Source organism: Dermacentor albipictus, chromosome 10, assembly GCF_038994185.2.
Source record: "Dermacentor albipictus isolate Rhodes 1998 colony chromosome 10, USDA_Dalb.pri_finalv2, whole genome shotgun sequence".
Taxonomy (NCBI): Eukaryota; Metazoa; Arthropoda; class Arachnida; order Ixodida; family Ixodidae; genus Dermacentor; species Dermacentor albipictus.
The window spans coordinates 48890518-48914567 of record NC_091830.1 but is presented as its reverse complement, the minus strand read 5'-3'; the positions used below and the strand labels follow the sequence as shown (position 1 = coordinate 48914567).

Sequence of the window (24050 nt, the reverse complement as noted above, 5' to 3'; positions counted from 1 at the left end):
GTTTTACTGGCTACTTTTAAAGGCAGCTCGTATATTTAGCATTTTCTGAGACCCCGTGGTCCGTAAACTTTTTTGGTCGACTGTACCTATTGGCACATATGGAGTCGCACGAGCGCACTACGCTGCAAAATAATTTACACCCTTAAAGGTGAGTAACGGTGCAAATCGGTCTATAACTCAAACCCTTAGACATTTTTTGGGTATGAAGTTGCAAGTGGTAGACCAATTTACACCCTTATTCCATTTTAAAGGTGGAAATTATTTCACAATGGTATCTCCGGGACAGGCCTGCATTTCTCGACAGCGGTATCTTTGAGGTCGTCCCAGGATAACGGTAACCCCTTACGTAAAGCTCCGTTAAGCTCGACAGTTCAAAATTATTTCAGGGGTATATATTAACTGACCTTCCACGATACTAAAAAGCCACCATTACCAGAAAAAAAACAAGGCTTGGAAAGAAAAAGATGCAAGAAAGGAAAGACGGGCGTCGAAGCTGCCTTGTAGTTTGCGCATCAGCTCTCTTTGACGTCATGAATATCTCCGGCCTCTGCTCGAGCCTAGTTAACTTTTTAGCAGAAAAGATTGATTCCATTTCAAATATGGAGTGCACTCTGAAAGAGCAAAGGGTTGAGCTTGGCGAATATCAAGAACGTTTACTAAGCCCCAACTGCCGAAACACGAAAAATAGAAAATCAGGAATTCGCGACGTCACACTTAGGTATACCAGAACTGAAGCTTCGGTGTGAAACTTAAAAGCAAAATGGCGCATTGGTCGCAATTCTTTTTTTTTTCTAGTAATCAATCTGCTACTGCGAAGTCGACGAAAATGACGCTTTGAAAAATCTCATTACCGCTAATACCATTACCATTACTAATCGCAACTGAGCGAAAAACCGGCGAAAAAGAAAATACCATAACATTTACTTTTTTTGGCGAACCGGAACTGAAATGGTATGTTACAACTTATTTCGCAGGCGAACGAAACCAAAAAGAAGAAAATTATGTATGCGGATCCCGCGCAACGTGGCAATCGATTTAAGCGAAGCTTTCTGTGCTGTTTGCGTTTATTGACGATAATCGGCGGTGATGCTTACGGCGAGTCTTCAAGTACATCGGCGTTTATCGCAATACTAGAGCAGTGAGGTGATGCTAAACATTACTTGCGTTCATCACTCCCGTTCGCTTATACATAGTACACAGAACACACCGCGAGACGTGTTTGCTTAAGGCATTACTGCGCGCCATTGCTCTGAGCCTGCGAGAAAGTTAGCACTGTCTGTCGTTGCCTCACACGGCGCAACGCGTCGTGCCGGAAGTGTGGCTTCACTGTGTTCAGCCGTTTGCTCAATATGCCTCACATGCTCTCAGTGAAAATTAGCATACCAATGGACTATATATTGAAATACACGGGATAGTGAGGAGGAAATCGCGTTCTTCCTGTCTCCGCACGAGACAGAGAACACGTAAGAAATTTTTTTTATTAAATTAGCGCACTTTGCATGCCATTATGAGGCACGCGGCTATGGGGAACTGCCGTTCTGCGTTTAAACTAAATTTTTGAGGTTTCACGTGCCGGAAACCTCGGTATGATTATGAAGCACGCCATAGTGGGGAGGACTCCGGATTAATTTTGACCACCTCAGAGTTTTTAACGCGCAGCTAAGTCTGGTACGTGAGCGTTCCCGCATTTCGCCCCCGTCCACATTGCGGCTGTCGCGATCGGAATCGAACCCGGGGCCTCGAGCAACACCCCAGCCAAAGCTACCGCGAGGGGTGCAGAAGTGTTGATTTGACTGGTGGCCGCTTACGCAGTGTCGTGTAGACGCTGCCGTGCTTTAATGCGACATTGGGTCTGCAGGCCCTACGTCAGCGGTTCGTTCGACGAATTTGCACCATTTAAAAAAAATTGTTGAAACGTATCGCACGTAGCGTACCTTGAATTTAAATGTATCCCGTTTGTCCACAACTGTTCCCGTGTATAGGAGTAGCTTTTCTTTGCCTTCTGTCGTCGATTTTCCCTCTGCCACGTCCACCCCCCTAACCCCACCGAATTTTTGTGAGCTGCCACGAGCGAAGAGTGGCGAGGCTGTTATTCGCTGGTTTCGCCACTGCCGTCCGTTCTGCCGGTTCTACCCACTCTCGCCCACCTCTCCCTACCTCCTCTCTCCCATTCTATCTACCTCCTCTCTGGACTGTCGGGCGGTAGTACAAAGGTAAGGGCTGCAGTATCTGCAATGCTTTTCTAGGAGGGGAGGTGCACGGATAATTACAGCAGTCGAAGGCATTGAGGCGACAAGATAGAAAAGTTCAAACGAGTTTCTCGCGTCACCTTTTCTTTGTGCCGCACTCCTTTCAGGTACATAAACGCTCTGGACAATTCACCCGACGCGGCGTTCCAGACGGCGACATTAGCAGCAGGAGCAGTGGAAAAGTCGAAGGTAGCAGCAAAGAAAACTTCGCTTTATTAAAATGATACCGTTCTCTGCACGTATATGTCTTCTGTTGGAATCTCCATCTCAGCTGCCTGAATTTGTAGGTATACTGCGCGGACACTCCTCTAAATACATGCAAGCCTACTGTCCTTCTAGAGAAGCGGCAGCTCCGCTGTTGCGGTTTTCAACGTCGCCGTCGGGAGGCAGGCGCCATTGGAGATGCGCTCGGCAGCATTTAAGAATTTGCCGCCGTCAAATTATTCCAAGGCGGCAGGAGACCAATACGATAGCTGAATAAGCAAAAGCGCTTCATTGCTAAGCGGTCGCTTTTAATGCCATTATGCAAATCGAGCTGCTCGGTGACGGAAATTCAACCCGCGAAACATATGCGAATAAGCTTATTATTATGGAGCGGCCAAAAGACAAAAAATAATATCTCTTTCATTAAGACATTCGTATCAGCCGCGTTTAGTTGCATTAATTAACATAGACGACCGCAGTAAAGGTTACTTATCAAGCAAACTTAATTAGGCAGTAGCAAATATTGTAATGATAAAGGAAACGTGATACTCGCGGTTTGAGGTGCACTTAGAGTAGTAAAAAGAGAGAGCGCGAGATCAAAGTAAAGACAGCGAAAGTACCCAGATCATATATCCGATTGGTTACCATGTACTGGGAAAAGGGTAAAAAGGGTTATGAAAGATAACAGAAACGAAAGGAAGAATGACCGACAAGAATCTCATATGCTCCTCCATAATGCTTTACCGCAATACAGTCGTGCAACGCACCGAAAGAATACAAAGTGTATTGATGTGAAGGAAAATCAGAACTTGCGCTTAATACAGAGTGTAAACAACGTCTCATCGTTTAGCATAATTTGGAGTAGCAGAAGCTTGATGTGGGTGAGTTGGTTGTGAATACTTGATGAAATGAGCGCTACGAAGACGCGGACGAAAGAACAACAAGTGCCTTGTCTGTCGTACTTGTTGTTCTTTCGTCCGCGTCTTCGTAGCGCTCATTTCATCAAGCATAATTTGGAGCCACATCTGCAGGGCACCCAAATAGACACCAACGCTCGAACCCGGACTGTTCCTTGGGTTGAGGGCACAGCCGCTCTCGCTGATTACAGCCGCGTTTAGAGCCACTCGCGCCAGTGTCCAATAATGTTGATTGATTTCTGTGAATGGGCGATTGTCCAGCTAACTGGAAATGGGGAGGGGGTATTTTGTAACTGTCCACCTTGTACGTGGACACGTCCATTTTGTCTGCTGTTCCGGTGCTGATTAGCTGGGCGCCAAGGAAACAGGTGCCAACAGCCAGTTTCCTTCACGCTGTATAAGCTCCAGCCACTGAGTGGCGGCCGAAATGAACAGTTCACTAGGTGGACACTTACAGAATTTTAGACTTTGGTTGTCATGCCTTATTAAAGGCTGGCAAACATTTTCTCCCTGAGATACTACGTCTCCTTTACTTCAGTATTTTTCATTGCCATTGAAAATACTGTAATAAATCACTGGAGTTCACGTATACGCCGCCCCGTGCGTTCAGAACGGTGCGGTGAGAATGATTGCACCAGCTACCAAGGACAAGCCCTCTGCACAGTTTTTCGTGCATTTAAGCATAATGTAACTGATCCAAGCTCGGGACTATACTACAGCTATACTAATTAACACAATACCAAACACGAACAATGTAGATCTCTGATCAATATCTATACCCCCTACAAGGACTGCTAAGTATAACAGGCTGAGCACAGCAAGTTAAAGTTGCCGAAGACGCATACTATATATATGGTCAACATGCCCTGCCATTTTTCGTTACAAAAAGCTGGAATGAAATATCCAGCTTCATTATAAAGCTGGCAAATACCGATCCATCATTAGAACATCAATTTAAATCATGTATACAAGGATACCTAGTTTATTGCTTCTTGCGTTGGATTTCAAATTATGCTGACTTTTATGGCGTGGCATCCAGAACTAGCCCCATAGGCTAAGGATCCAGGTGATATTTAAACCGCATTGTATTGCAATATGCCGGCATAAAGATTTCTTCTTCGGTAATGCCGCTCCTCAACCCTTTTCGCTGGCCTGGTGTGGAGGAGAGAGCTGATCTTTGCTGCTTAAGGTGAGAACGCTCGCCACTACAGGTGCGTAATGGTTTCACAACATCTGCAACGGTCACGGAGCGAGCCGTAGGCAAATCACGACAGGAAACGAGTACGTGCGTTGTAAATTTTGCGCCCAGCCAGCACGCACCCATGAGCCATCGCCGCCCCGTCTTGACGCCCTGCGCCGCAGGGAAGCTGCTTGTGCCTCTACAGCCACGACTTTCGTTTAACCATAGAATATCGCGGAACGGCGTGAAAGGTCGCGGTGTATCGGGAGATCGGAATGGCTGTTCTTTGACAACAATATACTGCTGACCTTCGCAGTACGCATACACGCTATAGGACGACAAGTTCCGAGAAGAGTTATGCCGGTGACTATGCAAAACGTGTAGCGTCAGGTTAAAATAGTGCGCAGAATATATGATCTTTTTTTATTATTTGATGTGCGAAAACCACAACGCAAAGGGCAACCAAGGATAACTAACGATCTGTAGATAACAAAGAAGCACGTCCGTTCCTGCTACTCCTTGTGTTCCCAGAAGGAACAGTTATAGCAGACAAAGAAGCTTCAAGTCTTGTTATCCCTTGCTTTAGAGAGACTGATTTGATGGACACGTGGTGAAATACTGCAGTTATATTGGAGGAGATACTCGGGCGGATCAATTGCCGGCCTTGATCACCAGCCTAAGCTCGCCCATTGCTACAAGTTAACCCACCACTACTAATTTTTTCGTCAGCCTACATAAGTGAGTTTAGTGTCAGCGACAGCGGTTCACTGTTTCACTAACATGAAGTTCAATTTACCGTGAGGTTGGCAAAATTCAATCATTTAAAGCGAAATAAAAATAAGAAATAAACGAGGGCACAGATTCAGCTACTCCATGCAGCGCTTCAGACGTTGTTTAAAAGCGTTTACAATTGCTAAGCCCGTAGTAGCATGACGGCAGTGCCGCCTCATCTTGGTGGAGTCACACTGTAACTTGTCTGTAACTGTTGCAGACATGCGGATGCCCCTTTCTTTGGTCAGCGACTAGCCACTACGGAGCGATGCGCTGCAAAGCTCACTTGCTATCATATTTCACTAATAACTCCCATACGTAGTGCACTTCTGCAACTGCGTGACAGCCGAAAAATGCGCTGGACGGTCTGAAATTGACTTAGAACCTGTTCTTTGGCTACTAGAAGTTCCAGGATAAACGCTCTTTTAATTCGTAGCGTTCATACTGTTGCCCTTTTATCTCTCTCTTCTCTCTCTTTCTCTCTCTCTCTCTCTCTCTCTGTGTGTGTGTGTGTGTGTGTGTGTGTGTGTGTGTGTCGCCTTAAAGCTCCTTGTTTCGAAAAATGAAACTTTAAGAAGCTTTTGCAACACCCTCCTCTGCAGAGCGCATATGCAGCTGTCCAGTCTCAGTAGACGCGTCAGTGTTAAGGTTAAAAATGACACGAAGCGCGCTTGACACGAGGAAGAATGTTGTTTTCAAACTCACTATGATGAATGCTAGAAGCAGTCGCGTCTTAAGCAATGCGAAATCATAAGGTCCGTCTGCCTCGCAAGACCACGAAGCTTACAGCGCGCTTCTGTGCGTTTTAATCGTGAACTACACGGACAGGCTTCGACCGTCACGTGACGCCTCTCTCGGAGCTTTCCGTGTCGACGTGGAATACACGCACTCGTTGTCTATCCTCACGGCCGACCTTAAAGGTTGCCTCGTCAGCGAGTGCGAAGCACAGCCGTTGCTCGCCGCGATCGCATCGACCGCCTCGCCGGAACCGAGCTACAGAGATGAGGGACGCCTGGCTTTTGCTCGGTGCGCTGTGCGTGGCGACGGCGATGATCTCAGGCGCCGGGGCAAGACAGGCACCTAAGTCGAAACCCGAGGACTGGGTGGAGACGCCTCCGAAGGCCAGCGGCGCGCAGGAAGCCCAACGAGTGGTGGTCTCCGCAGATACCGACGCATGGCATCTCAAGGAGACGATACTGTCCGAGCAGGACACTTACATCAAGTACGAGGAGAAAGTGCGCTCGGGAGAAGATACTTCGAGTCCCGAGCCGGCCGCAAGTCCTTCGAGGGAACCGGAAGCCGCGACGAATAAGAGCACTGCGAATGCCACGAAGGTCGCGCCGTCTTCCGAGACCGCGGCTCCGGATGCCAAAGAAACGACTCCTTACGAAGATGACCCGCGTCACCTGGAGCGGCAGCACATGGAAGATGTGAGTACACTTTGATTCGAGCTTTGAGTCATCACAAAAAAAATATGTGAGTCGGTTTAAGGCCCAGAAGCTGCACAGCCAGCGGGCTGCTAACGTCGGACTCCCGAGTATGCCGTGAACAGACTGTACGATTTTGGCCTCTTACAACGTCTAAGCCATACCGGGAGCCTGGTCTGAACGCTTATCGGCCGGGATAGGCATGCGAGCCCGTCTTAGGCACCTAAAGGCAACATAACTGAGTGGCCGACTGCATAGATCCACGCTGCAAATGGTCGTTAAGTTATGGGGTTTTACGTGCCAAAACCACGTCCTGATTATGAGGAACGCCGTAGTGGAGGACTCCGGAAATTACGACCACCTGGGGTTCTTCAACGTGCACCTAAATCTAAGTGCACGGGTGCTTTCGCATTTCGCCCCATCGAGATGCGGTCGCCATGGTCGGGATTCGATCCCGCGACCTCGTGCGGCAAATGGTCGTCTGTGGTGCGTGCGACAATTCTGAGCCCTTGTCTTCTCTCTCCCTACCACTCCATAAAATACGAATGCCCCCATATGTACGCTCGAAGAATAACGTTAAACTTCAAGTTCCCTTTCCCCCGTTAGGGTAGTGAACTGAAGGGAGTCCATAGTTAACCTCCTTGCCTTTCCTCTCCCACCCTTTTCCCTTCAGCGCTCCGGGTTAATTTTGGCCACGTGTTTTTTTTTTTACGAGCACCCAAAGCCAGGGTATACAGGAACGTGCGTTTTTCTTTTCATCCCATCCAAACCTGAACGCATCCACCGCGGCCGGGCAACGAACCCGAGACCTCGTGCTCGGCAGCACAACGACATAGTCACTAATAGACTGAGGCGGGTAGTCTATATGTCGTTGTCTTTTTCAGGCGTGACGGAGGTATAGTTCTAGAAGTTGCTGAATAACACCGTCATCTAATCGGTCTGAGCTTGCGTTTCCTTGACGGCGGCGGATGTGTAACATCCCTTCTGCCGCAGGCGTCGCGAGTACTTGATCTTTTTGGGTGAAGCCAACTGGTCAATAAACCCACACATGCTACCTGGATACATCAATGTTGCCGGATTCGAGACCCTCGTTATGTAATGAACGAAAAGAGAGGGAGTCAAGGTTTGTGAGTGGGGACGCTGGCTAACACTCCCAAGGTTAGTTCTAGTAGCAAAAGATAAATACCCAAGAAAGTGGATGGGAAAACAGCGCCGAGGTAGCTCAATCGGTAAGGGCGTCGCACACGTAATGCGAAGACGTCGGATCGTTCCCCACCTGCGGCAAGTTGTTTTTCTCTCCACTTCCATTGCCACTTATTTATCATTTCTTTAACTCAGTTCGTACAAGTGTTTTCCCCTATGTTTTCTTTGGTGTTTTTGTTGGCTTCTCATCGTACGATTGATAAAAATCGGCCACCTCGGTTAACTCGCTTTCTTCTCGTTCATATAACATATATACAAACGCACTGATGTCAAGAGTAACTATAAAGATGTTTCATCGGATCTACCGAGAGACGGCTAACCTTACGACGGATCTGTGATATTGTTACCGTAATTCACAGCTAAAGTTCAGCGCGAAAACAACTGCATGATTTCGCCAGTCCCTCAACGCAGCAGCTTGCAGCCTCCGCACGTAGCCATGGCGATTTGTAATACATGCCTCGTAGGTCAGGGAATGTTAAATAGAAGCGTTCCGACTCATTCGCTGGTTTGTGGGCGTCTATATAGGAGCGCACCAGATGTATCCAGGCGCGAACTCGCGCGAACGAAGCGGAGCCCAAAGGGTCGTGAATTGTTAATGCCACTGCATGCCTGCACGTTTAAGCGTTTTGATTCGTTCGCGAGTATGTGCGCGTCGGCGAATGTTTCGATAAGTTCGCGGTGCGAAATGCCGCGAGATGGAGAGAGAGAGAAAAAAAAAAAGAAGAGAGAATGATCAGGCATGCTGCCCTCGAGCCACGTTTATCTAAGCCATGCACTAAGGAAAATTGCGCCCTACAGGGTGTTTTCTCGTGTCTATAGCTCACCGCTTTACACCCATTAAAAGGGTGTTTATAAGCGAAATAATACACCCATTTCAAAGCGTATTTTCTGTTCAATTCTATCATTTACTCCCCGATGTGTGTTCTGCTGAGCTGCACGCTACGGTTTATTTTTACAGGGATACCTTTTATTCTGTCGCTACCTTCGGACATCAGCCGAAGTAATCCCAGTATTTTCCCGAGACGTTAATAAAAAAAATAAGGTGAAAAAATAAAAAGCCGTGCAGCTTTGATTTGAAGCGCGAAACTCCACACTGACAAGGCGATCCGTTTTTTCATCACAGCGACGAGTTACCGTCTACGGCTATATAGGCATTTATCTTTCATCGACGACCAATCTCAATGAGACTGCCGAGATAACGTTTCAACTTTGCTGTCGTCGAGGTGACACGAAGTGAACCAGAGATATATGAACCACTGCCTTTTCGTGAAGGTTGGGGGGAGGGGGGGGCCAACGAAGAGCCGGACTTGGTACGGAATAGAACAACGCAAACAGAAGTCCAGGAAAAAAAGAGAGGAGAACTTTAGTGAGAGAAAGGTGGAGAGGTCAGCCTGAGTTAGGTGCCTCAGGCCTGCTACTCCACGCCAAAAAAAGGAGCTGTCGGAACGATAGAGACGAGGTAAAAAGACGAAGTAGACGAGGACGGGGGAATCCCATTGTAAGGACATGTGTGGCGTATCAATCAGTGCATGCTCTCCTTAAACTTGTCATTATAAATTGTTCCACGTATCTCTCATTCCAAATTTCACAATAAATCTCATCTTTCTAGTTTCTTCAAGTTTAACCGTTCATTTACCTCGTCTCAACGATCAATTACACGATGCTGTTACATTCTATGCTGCACGCTTCCACGTTCTTTTTCTAAATAGATATCAACTGAGCGTAATACAACCACATCCTTGGCCAACCCCTATTTTGGGTGCGTACCATATATAAAAGCGCATCATCATCATCATCATCATCATCATCATCACGACAAAGTGCTGTGTCATCCTTCCAGCGCTTCATCTTGTCTTGTCCTTGCTTGTGTTCTGTTTGCACTGTTCACTATTCATTCCTTATACCAATTCGTACATTCTGTCTAAAAAAATTGGTGCCATTTTGGACTGAAGCGGCTGCAGGCTAGGCGCCGCCATGTTCACCAGCGCCATCATATGACACGACAACCATTGCCCACTGTAAAATAAGTCACCTATAAAAGCGAGCAAGGGTTTAACTCTATCATAACTCAAACTTTACGTCCAAGAAGGGTGCAAGGGTGCTTGTTACCGACCGATGTACACCCTCATTAACATTTTAAGGTGCAACTTATTCAACAGTGCATCCCGTTGCCCTGATCCGGGAAGCCTATGGCCGTAAACAACGCCCGTGCTCTTCGCCGGTACGTCTTTGTCCATTCCGTTGTTCTTTCAAAGTTCAGATCACAGCTGGACAGAGTTGAGGAACACCGATGTGGAACTGCGTACAAATACGGAATCGCGCGTTTGTTGCGCGAAAAAAGAAAGTTTCCATACTACGTGTAACGCAGATAGACAAGAGAGAGAGAGATAGCAAAGAGAGGAAATGCAGGGAGGTCAACCAGACGAGCGTCCGCAGATGGGCAAGCGTTTCAGCGTACTAGGCACTCGATGCGACAGACGAGGTTGCCCAGCGGCATTAGAAAATCGACGTGCCGTTTAACTTCTGTCTGTCAAAGAAGTTAACGGCTGTCAAAGCACCGCGACGGACAATGGATTCGAACGAGCGAACCTTTTCACGACGATCGATCGCCGCGGCATTGCGAGCTGACGGCGGCGTAGGGTTGTCACTTTCTTGCTTCTTAACCAGATGTCTCGTTATCGCCGACTTTTCTCCTCTGCTCATGCTTTCTTTTTGTTTGTTTGTTGTTGTTGTTTTCGTCGACCGTTCTCTCGAGACACTGTGCTCGAGCCACGCGTGCCTGCACGTCGACCCTGCGGCGAACTGACATTTGCGTTCGGCAGAGAAGCGACATTTTCTAATGCAGGCGGCGCGCAGCTTTCAGCGCGTGTGTGCCCACGACGAACGGCGGGAGAGTCAATTACACTGAAAGTTGGGGCCACGTGAACTTTGGCGCCACGTGTACTTTAGCGCCAACGAGGTCTCTAATGAGCGGGGAGAGTTTAAATTAGCGAGTGAGGCATAAAGTTCGCTCTGTGCGTGGTGGAGTGCGTGCGTGTATTTACGAAAAGCCATTTATTCCACAAGTCTTCAGAAAACTTACTATAGCCACATGCACTGTACAGTAATTTACACCCTTAAAAGTGAAAAAGGGTGTAAATTTGTTTATAACTCACACCCTTAGAAAATCACACCCTGTGGTTGGGAGTTATAGACCCATTTACACCCTTTTTCACATTTAAGGGTGTAAATTATTCTAGTGTGTTCGAGAATCATGGCGCGTTTATTTGGCTCAAAAGGTGACACGATTTTGAATGAAGCTTATTGAGTTTAAAGACATTTTTTGTGCGTCATCGAGGGTTTTACAGAAATCAAGTATGCAACTCTGTCTCTCAGCATGAAAAAATAATACCGCCATTCTGGAAGCTGAACCTATTCGGACACCTAAAGAAAACTAGATTTATGCGTTACACATCACTGATACATGCCACAAATTTGTGAGCATGACTTTTGCTAAACAATCGTGAAAATTGTAAAAACCTGACGTAAGCGGCAAACTCATGTGGGACACATTCATACGCTTCAAGTTCGTTAACACAAGCAGTTTATATAACTTCGATATTTTCTTCTGGTGCATAACTATACATTTGTAGACTCCGCGTTTCAATTTTCATTAGGGGTTACTGATTTTCAGAGTTTTTTTTTTTAAAACAGCTTTGAGGCCCTAAATCAATGTTCTGTTTCATGCGGTCGGTAGAATTTAGTTTTTGTTTCTTTTGTATGCAACAGATTTGTTTTAAGATGGTTGAGAAGTCGTCTACAAAGAAAGTTTCTGCGTTTCACATACACTCCAAAAGGGAAAAAATCGGAGTTAACCCCGTAGTGACGCTTCCATTTAAAATATGCTCGCTGTCGTACGTGTGATTGTCTTGGTGTAATTATGTGACTCTTACACTTATTTGAACTAGAAGATTGGGGGAACTGAGGGGGCTCAATGATTTTTTTTCTAAACCGTGCCAAGAAACAGAGAATGAAGCCATCAGAAAAAGGACAGATGAATATGATTGTTGTTATGCTCATTTGAAACGTGGGGAACAATAACAAAAAAGGAAAATGAACAGCGTACGAGCGCTAACTAGCCGCGGGTGAGAACCGAACCCGCATTTCGCGCATTACGCGCGCAGGGCTTTACTAATCGAGACACCGAGGCGCCATCGATACCTCCATCCACTACATTGTCTCGGATACTTGTGTAGGCACACGATGTCCGATTACCGACACATCGGGCAGTTTTAGTGAGCGTTTGAGAATCACGCCACGTTTGGTTCCCGCCCTTGGGACGGTGTCTGTCGCAGTTTGTGGCCATCACCGAGAAGATATACGTGGTGAAGCGCAACTTCAACCTCGACCGAGTCGAACGCTGCGAATCGGCCCAGCGGCTGCGTCAGCTGAGCGACACCCAATACGAGTACCTGCTCCGCACGCGCCATTACCAGTCACCGGCACTGTGAGTACCTATTATTACAGTAGCTATTATTATGTTACAGGCGAAGTAACCAATGAATAAATGAATCAAGTATGTACATTGATTTGACTGCGTAAGTTTTCGCAACAACTGAGTGCTGTATGAGCAGACTAACGCTATTCCTGTAATGCCCAATCACAGATTCCAAATTAAGGAAAGGAAATATCTTACTGACCAATATTTCTGACCAGCTTGTTTAATAAAATAAAATAAAATAGGCGTCATTAGTCTTACAAGTTGATTAGTATGATTTATTTATTAGAATTATTAATTAATTACAACTAAAGATTGGTTTGTTGAACTATCCACCGCCGAAGTTTCACCCCGGCATATCAGCAGGGTATCTTGAAGCGCCAGTTGGGGCACTATGTCCCACTGCGGTGATGGTGAAGAACAAGGCAGTAGTCAAAACCCTGATTCAATCGTGTAAGCGTGCACATATGGACACGCTCGGCCCCAGCATTAAGAAAAACGCAAATATTGGTTTTGGGCGAAGCTTCCGTCGCGTAAATAAGCATCTTGAGTTATCAAACTCACCGTGGATTAGATTATATGTTGGGCATTGCAGGGTTCTTTGAGATTGATGTGACGGGATTGAGAACTTCTCGCCAATAGCGAAGTAGATACAGCCGCGCCATATCACAAAATCAAAAAAAAGAAGAGAAACAGACAGAACTAACTGTGCATACATTACAGGAAGTCGTGGCTTTCGGCTGTGCTTTCGAGCAAACATGGAGATATGAGAACGCCATGTAAGAAGGAATGGAGAGTTTTTGGCTTGCGCGTAAATGTAGCATTATTTGTGGAACGGTCGAATATCCTAGACGTAATCGTAGGGTGGATAGACTGATGGATATCGTGACAATTCTTTTTGAATGTCATGATTTGGAGGTCGTGATTAGCTACGCTGTTTAGCACTCACTCTTTTTAGAAACCCATTATGAATTTAGGCAACATAGAATTACACGCACACTCTTAGAAAACATTGACGTCATTGTGAATTCTACCCTGAACAAGGTGCGCCTATTGAGTTTTAAGGGGGACGTGCGGCTATTCTTTCAAAGCTATTTCACAGAACGATATCAAAGAGCAAAAATAGAAGGTATGATACGCGAATAAGAAAAAAAAAAGATTACTAAGTACGGAATTTCGAAAGGATCTACGATTGGGCTACTAATAACAAAGCTAAGGTTAAGCAAAAGTGACTTTCCTGATGCAAGTTTCTTGTGAAAAATGGACTCAAATGCATTTAAATATTTAAACAAGTGAACGTAACGACGCAAACGCAAATCAATGTTTCTGAAAGTGTAACGCTCTGACACAAATGTTCTGATGTGTAGGTGGCATCGTTAATTCTAATGGGCCACAAATGCGCCTAGAGTTTTTTCAGTATGCGTTCAACGTGCCTGATGGTGTTTTAGATTGCAATCCACTAAAGCCACTCAGAGCACAACGCAGAAATTCACCACCTTACGCATCGTGAGATACGTCAGTTTTCGTAATCATCGATACGTGTTCTCGCTATAGCCAATATTTCACACGTTTACGTGGGCATCGTGTGGCGACAGGCGGCGAGGCGCCAAATGAAACTCCGTGTCTCGCATGATCTCGAGCCGGTTCTCCTCGGCCCGTATGAAGAGTACTCACACTAGAACTGTTTGTACGAGCAGATGTCGGCCAACAGTGATGACGGACACATTATTAGCGAAGGCTGCCAGCCAATGGGAAAGAGTGGGCAAGCGCGAAGGGAGTAATTAACGCAGCGACACTAGTTGCTCGTGTCTCACTTGCTCACACACTAACACTTGGCCTATAAGCCCTGAGCGCAGGCAGCGCCTCTGCTTCGGCAGATCGTCAATTTGTTAATCTGCGAAAGCCTCAACTACATGGCCCCGTACACTGTAAGATTATGTGCACACTTAAAGGTGAATAAGGGTGTTAATCAATGTATAAGACACACTCTTACACCCAAACTGGCGTACGGGTGTATGTAATAAACGGATTTACATCCTTTTCTTTTTCACTTCAATGGTGTAAGTTCAAGTATCACTTAGGGCTAACTTCACTTTGCGCATGCAACAAACAAACAGCACTTGCTAACGAACGACTTCGTGAATTCGGCCCCTCACTCGTGTTGATGACTCGACGCAGTGGTGACAAGTGACAGCACTAAAGATCAGACGCAGTAGCCGTTTGGTGCGACAGATAGTCATAAATGGCAAGGCCATGGTTGCTGCAGCTGTAAGGGCTGCGAAGACGCCCCAAGGCAAAATAATGGGCGGCGAACTTTAGCTGGCCAAACATGTACTAGCTAACAACGTTGGCACGTGTTCGTCAAATAAGTTCCTACGCTAGAACCGTTCGTAAGAGCAGGTGGCTGCGAGTCATCATGTCGGGCCTATTAACAGCAACGACGGCCAGCTAATGGCAGATAACACTTACGAACAAAATGCTTTCTGAATCGGTGCTCACGTTCTTTAATTGCGACCAAGAAAAATCGGCCGCAGCCTATAAAAAAGCTTATCAGACTCAAGTTCATTGGAGAAATGACACAAAGACGGACACCACGATGCCAGACCCTCTGGTATTCCAAGTAAGGAGGTTTTTTTTTCTTACTCCCTTGCTTTTTTATTTGTCTTGAATGTGCCGAGTAAAGCTGAGTAAAACTCATAACCACGACGGAACATACCAGATAAGAACGACAGAGCGTTGTCCTTGTCTGATGTGTCCTATCGTGGTTATTAGTTACATTAAGTTGAATCCCTCAGCAAGTTACAATAAGAACGCACATCAAGTAGCCCAATTTCTCACTTTCCCCTTTTATGCCTTTATTTTTCAAGAGCTCAGCCATCGCGGGTGCTACTGATCACGTGTTAGCCTTGTTCTTCTAGGATGTTATGCAAATACCGACATAAAGTAGGCTAGTGCAGGGCAATTACCGCTTGAAAGCGGCCATCTGTAATAAAGAGGATGTCGTTCTTTGATATATGGTTATATACAAAAAAAAGCTATCAACCACTGGAAGTAAAGCTCATCTCTGTCACTCGAATTCACTTGGAAGAAGATGCTACACAAGCACCACCTGTCTAATTTGCATTTATTTTTATTTCTCTCATGCGCAGAATGTCCATGAAAGTGTTCTTCAAGATTAGCAAGACTGGTGTACACAAGGACTACAACGCTGTCACGTATACGCACGGCCCAGGTAAGAGATTTCTCGACAAAAACACACAAAGTTATATGATAATGAATATTCATCATAAATAGAAGGTTTACATTATTAACGGTCATAATAATGCCGATGATCCTGCTGCGGAGGATGCGATAAACGTTGTGGAAAGCGCGGGGATACAGGCGGCGTCGAAATCCGCGCATCAGCGACGATTTCCACCCATCTGAGTAAGAAAAACGGATCTCAGAGGCTGTACTTTTGAGGGCGGCATGCGCCGGAAGTAACTGCGGAGCCAGAAACGTCATGGTTGCCACGGTTTGAAGAGCAGCTTAAAGGGACCGATAACCAATTTTTATTGCACCAACTTTTTTTTAGAACAGCGGAAGCTTACTGGTCGGAGTGTCCAATCCTACAGTTCTATTAGAGAAAAAAGCCGTAGAACATTTTTTATAAGATTTTTTTCGATCTGCAGTCCCGATGGTGTTCACGAAGTCGTACGCCGGAAACAAGCTTGACAAAGCCCTAGGTGAGCGCGGAAGCGACTGTACGCCGGCATAGGTGGGAAGCAGAGAAGTGTTGCCCCAGCTGTAAGAAATTAGTATATTGTATCAAGCGAATGTTCACGGCGGTTTGCGTTTTCTGCAGTGTTGAATTATTTCTGCAATAACATAGCTGTGTGCATTCGTGGTCTCCTGTCCCACCACTCTGGCAATGCAGAAGTCAAGGCGTTAGTTTTAGCCAAAAATTTAGCCAAGCCAATCGAAGTTTTCGAAAGCGAAACAACGCATCTGCAGCTCAGCATGTTGATGGCTCTCGGATCATGGGAACGTCAGACGTTTTATTATTATTATTGTTGTTGTTGTTGTTGTTGTTGTTGTTGTTGTTGTTGTTGTGATCATCATCATCACGATGTAACTAAAATAGTCTATACGGCCCATTGAGCGTGCGAAAGTACACACGCCTAAAATTCGGCGGTTTTGTACATATAGTGTGCCCGAGCAGTTTAGCGTGCCAGAAATAGTGTCTAATACACACGCAAATGGCGTCTAATACATCGCAGTTCTGCGAAGTCCGTGTATAGGAGGATCTAAAGCGCACATATTCCAAATGGTTACAATGTTTACGAAAGTCGTGAAAAAGCCCAACTCCGAAATTAGCGGAGCATATCATAGCACTGTACGCAACGTCAATTTTGTTCAATTTACATGCATTATTAGGCATAGTTTACAGAACTGTGACGCCGTTTTTTATTGCTGAGTTGTACAGTTCTTAACTTGACACACGAGTTTTATTTTATTTTTTTAATCGTGCTATTTTCGACAATTTCCTGTAAAAAATGGCGGCGTAAATAATAAATTCGCTTCTTCAGTCGCTAGGTTAAACTGTTTTTTTTTTCTTTTATACTCCACTTCAACAATATTGCTGCAGTGGTTGACGAGAAACCCAATGTCTTCATTTCCATCTATACATATAGCAGCACCCCAGCTCATAGAGTTTCTCACTACATTACCTAGAGGGAAATCTGGTGCTGCTGCGCTGTGGTATGCATGGGAATGCCGGTATATTGTGGATTCGGATTGGCATCGTTCTCGTAGAGACAGGGCACCTTGAAGACGCGCTTGGCAAGTACCGTTCCGTCTGTCACAATGATTCATTTTCTACTAAAACAGCACGCGAGGAGCTGTTTTAGCTTTATTATTACGCGAAAACATGTTTTGTTTATCTATGAGAACTTGTTATTGTGTGTACGACTACATGTTACGTAAAAAGGATCAGCGGGCCGCTAAAGTTGGAGGACAGACGACAAGGTTCGCGCTCGCTTTGAAACAGTTGGTCAACTGTTCTTGCTTTTCTTCGCTTGGTCATGCATTGTGGGTGAGTAAAGATGTAATATGCGTGAATGGAAACATTTTATGAAGATTTTACTTTGTGAACGCGTTATTTGTGTAGCCATGTCCACGTTTTAGACGAAGCCTCTTACGACACCAGCCAACACGAGCCTTGCAGACACATATACCGTCATTCCCATGACGGCACGGTGCCCCCTTAAGAAACTCCCATAGACGGTGGCGCCAGATTACCCTCTAGGTGTTATAGTGAGAAACTCTATGCCCCAGCTCAAGCGTCCTCTTAGCACCTATTTGATTGCACAGCGCGAAGCGTCTTAACCGCTCAGACACTTTTGTCAAAGCTCGCAGCCAGAGTTCATCGACGTCACGTGACCTTGTTTTTCATTTCAGATGAGCCTAGTATCGAACGCAAGCTCATGTACATCAGTCCCGACAAGACGTGCGCGATCCTTGTCGAAGATCTGAAGAGAAGACGCAAGGGTGAGCAGAGTGTGTAGGCAGTGAACGCAGTATAGGAAGATCGCTGAATGGCCATCTTGTTCTTTCTGAGTGACTCGGCCAAGGCGCTATAATATCCAGGCATACCGCGAGGCTCAGGCTCGCATTGGTGAAAAGGCGTCGTGCTACTTTTGCTAAAGAAAATGCGATGACGTGCTGCAGATAAATGTGAGAACTAGAAGAACCGCGAATTATTTTTATAAATTTCCACACGACACTTTTGCCAATTTTTGTATTAACAGAATCTTCATAGTAGCATCGAAACCGTGGCCAATCCCCCGCAGTGGGTAAGTGCGCACCAACGTAGAAGGATATATCCTATCCTTTCCTATATGATATTAGGAGCCAGATCTGTAACTATGGCGTAGGGAAAGAAGCTGTAACGATATAACAGTGTAGCGCTTGAGCGAAGTTTCCATCTGTACTAATTACTAGTTAACTAAGCACTAGTTAAATTATACCTCAAGTAACTCCTAGAGTAGCGGTGTTTGTCTGACCGACGTGGTGTGCACGCCGGTTACATGCGTACAGGAAGTGCTGGGAGAATATTAGCTAGTTAGTTAGTTAGTTAGTTAGTTAGTTAGTTAGTTAGTTAGTTAGTTAGTTAGTTAGTTAGTTAGTTAGTTAGTTAGTTAGTTAGTTAGTTAGTTAGTTAGTTAGTTAGTTAGTTAGTTAGTTAGTTAGTTAGTTAGACAGACAGACAGACAGACAGACAGACAGACAGACAGACAGACAGACAGACAGATAGATAGATAGATAGATAGATAGATAGATAGATAGATAGATAGATAGATAGATAGATAGATAGATAGATAGATAGATAGATAGATAGATAGATAGATAGATAGATAGATAGATAGATAGATAGTGTTCAATGAACGCTGGATATATTTACATGGCCGTACACCTAGCATGTTATTGCAGGTGATTAACCTGAGGCACAAAATGGTCCATTCATACACAGTATACACGCGCACACGACCTACACAAGAGCGCACAGTAACAGGCAACTCTAAATCGAGTGCAGGAAGCACTCACAGGAGATGGTCTGGTTTTGTTTTATTTATTCACGTGGAGTTTCATGAATAGTGAACGATATACAGGGTGTTTTCTTAGAGCGAAGCTGTACGTTGCTACCCTCCGGTGGTGGTCGATGACCGCCGGCCTACGCGTCGCGTCGAAAGGAAAAATATTTTCGTCTCGAGTTTCTCGCTAATGCTCTCTAGCTCTCAATATAACGTAGGTGTCCTGGAAAAAAAACCGTACGGAAATTTGCCGCGTAGACGGCTCTATGATTGCGCCGAATTTCATTTACTTGTCATAATTAGTTAAGGCACCGTGAAGTTATAAATATTGTGGAAGTCTCGTCTGCCATGCGGCGGCACTTTCACAGGTCACTACTTGATAAAAGAATAAGGATAAATCACTCCGCGGTCAAACGATGTATTTGTTGTTTGTATCCTTTAATAATAATAATAATAACAATAATAATAATAATGGTTTCTTCATACACACGATGTATTCGTTATTTGTATCCTTTAATAATAATAATAATAATAATAATAATAATAATAATAATAATAATAATAATAATAATAATAACGGTTTCTTTATACACATCCAAAATCAAAACAAAAAACGGCCTGTCTATGTACGAGGACTTGTACGACTTGGCCCGGTCGAGTCGGTAGAGCGATGCCAGTTTTGCATGACGAGACATTTCTTAACAACTTTCAGACAAATAGTTGGTAGTATTACCTGTTGACAGATAATGACATAGCAAATACAAAAGCATAAATAACTGAACTAAAGAATAAGAACAAAATTTCACCATTTCATCATCAATTTCTTCAAGTGGCTTTTTGAAGTTGTAGGAAACGATTCATCAGCCAAATCACTACATGTTTTTTCGGATGTATACGCTTCTCGCTTCTCCATACTTAGTAGCAGAATATGGTACTTGAAGACGTTCTCTGTCTTCACAATCGAGGTGCAACGTATGCCTCTTTAATTCATCACTCTAATTATGCCCAATAATGACCGTCCTGGTAAATAAATCGTCGAGTTTGCGAAATCCCAATTCATGGATAATATTGGTGCATGAAAGTAAGAAAGTGCATGAATATACGGTGCGTGAAAGTATTTGTGCTTCAATGCCTAAAACAGCGGTTTCTTGAAAAGATAACTGGAACGCCAATCCATTTCGTCGGACACATTGAAAATTAATATCTCGGAACTGGTGCTGTCGAGAGAATTCCTTACGAGTGAATATGTCGTGCGAATTCAGCGACTATAATTCATGCATTGTAATTTATGGCATAAAGTAATAATTTTATTGTGTTAATTAACAATATGTGTTAATTATTTAATTGAATATTTGATTTCTCGTAGAAGTAATGATCGCCTTGTCGAGTAATTTAGATCAAGGGTTAGAATTATGCATTCTGGCATAGGCAATCTTGAAAGAAAATATGGTGCAGTTTCAAAAAAAAGAGAACACCCTGTATTGTTGGCAACGACTGCGAAGGTTTACTTACGGGTGCATTCGGCTCCGTCGAACAACCATTGCTTATGCACTCTTAGGCAAAGTTACACCCTTTGGGGTGTATCTCTGCCACACAACGATAATCGTCATCTGCCTTGCTTGCGTTTTATTTCTTGAAAACGCCGCGCCCGCTATTTTCCTGTCGGGAATGCTATGTCATGCTGATAACGCGCATGCCCTTCGTTACTGGATTACTGGAAAGTACCGGATTCGCCGCGTTAAGGAAAGGAAATGCGGACAAGACAGGTGACGATTATCGATGTGTGGCAAGAGGCTGTAGTTTTGCTTAAGAGTGTACATGGTCACATGCTTATTGAAGGCGGGCGAACGGCCGTGGCATGTAGTCGGTGACGCACAACGTACGCAACAAAAGCACCACCACAGCTACTGAATGTGGCAAAAACTATGCGGTTTCATCACACATAATGCGAACGCCAGTGGGGTAGCAGCATTTATTCTCTCCCTGTTAGGCTTTGCAGTACTTCGATATTGAGGACCGTCCTCAGCATGACGTCACACGGGTGCACCGGCGCTGCCCTCGCATCCCGCACGAGAAAATAGAAAGTTTACTAGCAAAACGTTTACACACCTTCCAGACGTGGAATTTGTCGGTACGCAATCATCAGTCGTTGCCAAATTTCGCAAAGAAATATTTTTACCCACAAGAAAACTGTCGTTCGAGGCGACTAACGGCAAAGAAGTGACCGCGCATTTGTTGGTTCCCCTTTCTTTCTTTTTTTTTTCGCCAGTGTAACGTCTGTTTGTTTGCAAGCAAGCCGCTTGTTGTCGCATGGTTGTGCAGGTTGCCAACTCGTCCAGCCAGAATCCGCCATCGAGAACGGTATACCGCTGGAGTGCAACAAGGTCTACGAGGCAAGGTGCGGCAGAAAGAGCCTCATCCTCTACGAACCTATCTGCAAGACGCTGCCTGACAGTGTGCCGCACGAGGAACTTTGAAAAAAACTGTGTTTTTTTTTTACGCCGTCACTTGCGCGCTGAAAGGTAGAGCCCCTTAAACTCCGTAAAGTAGCGACACTCTCCTCCTCCGCCTTCACACCTCCTCGTTTCTCCTCTCTTTCACGCTCCCTACTCGACCGTAGCGCCGCCTACACCCCTCGAGCGTAACGGCGCCAACATGTGCTCCTCGCCACTCCGTAGAGGCTTCTCGAGCAAAAATGGCGCTGAAGCACGGCGCGAGGGCCCACGTGATGATATTGGGCCAATAGCGACGGGGCGTCGTCCAGAGCGCGCGAGGAGGCGGCATTCTTCAAAGCGTGGCCCTACTCTGCGACGTTTAAGGGGTTTTACTGGAAGGCCGTCCCGCACGCCATCTGTTGGAACATTCGTCACACCTGTCAAGTGTGCGCGGAAGGTGCCTTTTCGAAGGCGTCTCCCGACACTTGGCGACGCTTCTCACGTGCTCAACACATCATTAAAAGGGACATTTAAGAATAATAATAAATAAATTATGGGGTTTTACGTGCCGAAACCACTTTCTGATTATGAGGCACGCCGTAGTGGAGGACTCCGGAAATTTCGACCACCTGGGGTTCTTTAACGTGCACCCAAATCTAAGTACACGGGTGTTTTCGCATTTCGCCCCCATCGAAATGCGGCCGCCGTGGCCGGGATTCGATCCCGCGACCTCGTGCTCAGCAGCCTAACACCATAGCCACTGAGCAACCACGGCGGGTGACATTTAAGAAGACTGCTAAGCTGTACATTACTGAATTTCACTTCTCGGATAACACAACGGATGCGCTCTTACCTTGGTATCTCCCGGATTCATTACAGAACCTCTCTCTACCTCTTACCATAAGAGGAAGCTTAATGGTAAAACAGAAAAAGAAATGACGTACCGAAAACAAAAACAAAAAAATACTGGTGCTGACACGACATGCATATTGCCGCACCTTCTTGCCGTGACGTCGTGGATTTCGGCGTCGTTTACCCTAGTCCATAGTTATACGGTTTATTATTCAGGAAGGACTACGTATATCGTTAAAGTTATAAGGACGAAATAATAAACCTAGCATGTTTTGATAACTGTTGCTTTGCGAAAACGTGCCGAAGCACGAGGAAACGCCTAGAAACTGCTGTGACGTCAAACCAAAGTACCGTAGCAGTGCTGGCCGTTTCGGCGGGAAATTAAACAGAAAAGTAAAAGCGTGGCAGTAACTTTTTTGCGTCTATAATCAGCTTCATTCGCCACCTCATTACCGAAAGTATATACGACGACTTCCGAAAGAACACCTTATCATTTGATATCGTGCTTTAGCGCTGACTACCCTGTGTCGCCATCTGATGACGCTGTATTAAACTGTAGAGCAAAAAGAGGTGAAGTTTCAACGACTACGTTCTACTCAGTTGCTGGTTTAAAGACGATGCCTATTCATGCATAGTTATTTTTTTTCGATTGCATCGGCGAGAACGACCCTGGCACCATTAAATACGTTCTTAACACGCTGTGGCTGGACGAGGCGTAACGACTAAGATGTTACCACCGGTCTCGCTATCACCAGGTGTCCCTGTATTATTTGTACAAATGGGAATGGCGTACGGAACATAGTTTTCACCCAGGGATGGGGGGGGGGGGTAGAGAGAGAGAAAGAAAGAAAGGCATCGCATGGGTTGACGATAGTTGGCAGCAACGCATCTACACCAGTAGCCAAGCTTATAGAGTGTAGCGCAGCTGCGATGGTAATTCAATGTGCTCCCCTCACACAGTGGCGCCACGAGCACTGCAGCTGAAGGCTATAAAGTTCCGGCACTCCATAAACTGTAATCATATACTTTCGTGCTAAGGCTCTCGATTTTCATAGCTACGAGCCGAATAATCGTGGACGCTATACCCGAATACAAAAAAAAAAGAAAATTCTTGTCGTAAATTCAAGCACCCCACTTTTGAACGCGTGTCACCGCTTGACAGTTTCTTTATGTTTTTCGATCACGAGGGTGGCCTCGTAAATGTCATCATCGCACTCCGCGACAGCTTGCACCCGAGAGCACGACGTCGGTGCATTCGTCCCAGGCACGCGTGAAAAACCCATCTGTGTGTAGGGTTGGCTCTTAACGCTACACGTTGACGCTACACGCCTGTCGTGCTGCTGCACGAAGGAGGCAGCGCTCGAGCATGAGGACTTGTGCCAACAGGAGCGTTCGCGCTGTTTTTTTCCGATGAAACAACTGAGCTCGTTTCGCTATTCTAGCGCTTCTTCATGCGGTTAGGATTCTTGGCCTACTTAAGCAACTTTCTCTCTCTTTCTCTCTCTCTCTTTCTATATATATATATATATATATATATATATATATATATATATATATATATATATATATATATATATAAGAAGTCATGAAACACTGACGACAAGGACAATATAGGGAAAATTACTTGTGTCTCATCAATGAAACAAAGAAACGATAAATTAAGGGAAATGATTAAGGTGGGGAACGATCCCACAACATTCCTATTATTTTTGAAGACGTGGGATCGTTCCCCACCTGCAGCAAGTAGTTTCTTCATCCACTTT

General features: G+C 45.3%; 2 protein-coding genes across 4 annotated transcripts in view; one reads left to right on the top strand and one right to left on the bottom strand.

Annotated features, from left to right (window-relative positions):
• Positions 1–24050, bottom strand: part of inaE (inactivation no afterpotential E) — a 195928-nt gene that overhangs the window by 108248 nt on the left and 63630 nt on the right. The gene's annotated exons all lie outside the window — the stretch shown is intronic.
• LOC139050723 (uncharacterized) lies at positions 5975–22009 on the top strand. Its single transcript, XM_070527402.1, has 5 exons — positions 5975–6751; positions 12286–12437; positions 15578–15660; positions 17868–17957; positions 21323–22009. Exons 1-5 carry the CDS (start codon positions 6323–6325, stop codon positions 21475–21477), a joined length of 909 nt encoding a protein of 302 aa, XP_070383503.1. The 5' UTR covers positions 5975–6322; the 3' UTR covers positions 21478–22009.

Bases quoted from the DNA above. Each gene is read 5' to 3' on its own strand.
- LOC139050723 (XM_070527402.1), top strand. From the start codon at position 6,323: ATGAGGGACGCCTGGCTTTTGCTCGGTGCGCTGTGCGTGGCGACGGCG. The intron at 12,438-15,577 runs GTGAGTACCTAT...TCTCATGCGCAG, and splicing joins CATTACCAGTCACCGGCACT to AATGTCCATGAAAGTGTTCT. The intron at 17,958-21,322 runs GTGAGCAGAGTG...ATGGTTGTGCAG, and splicing joins TCTGAAGAGAAGACGCAAGG to GTTGCCAACTCGTCCAGCCA.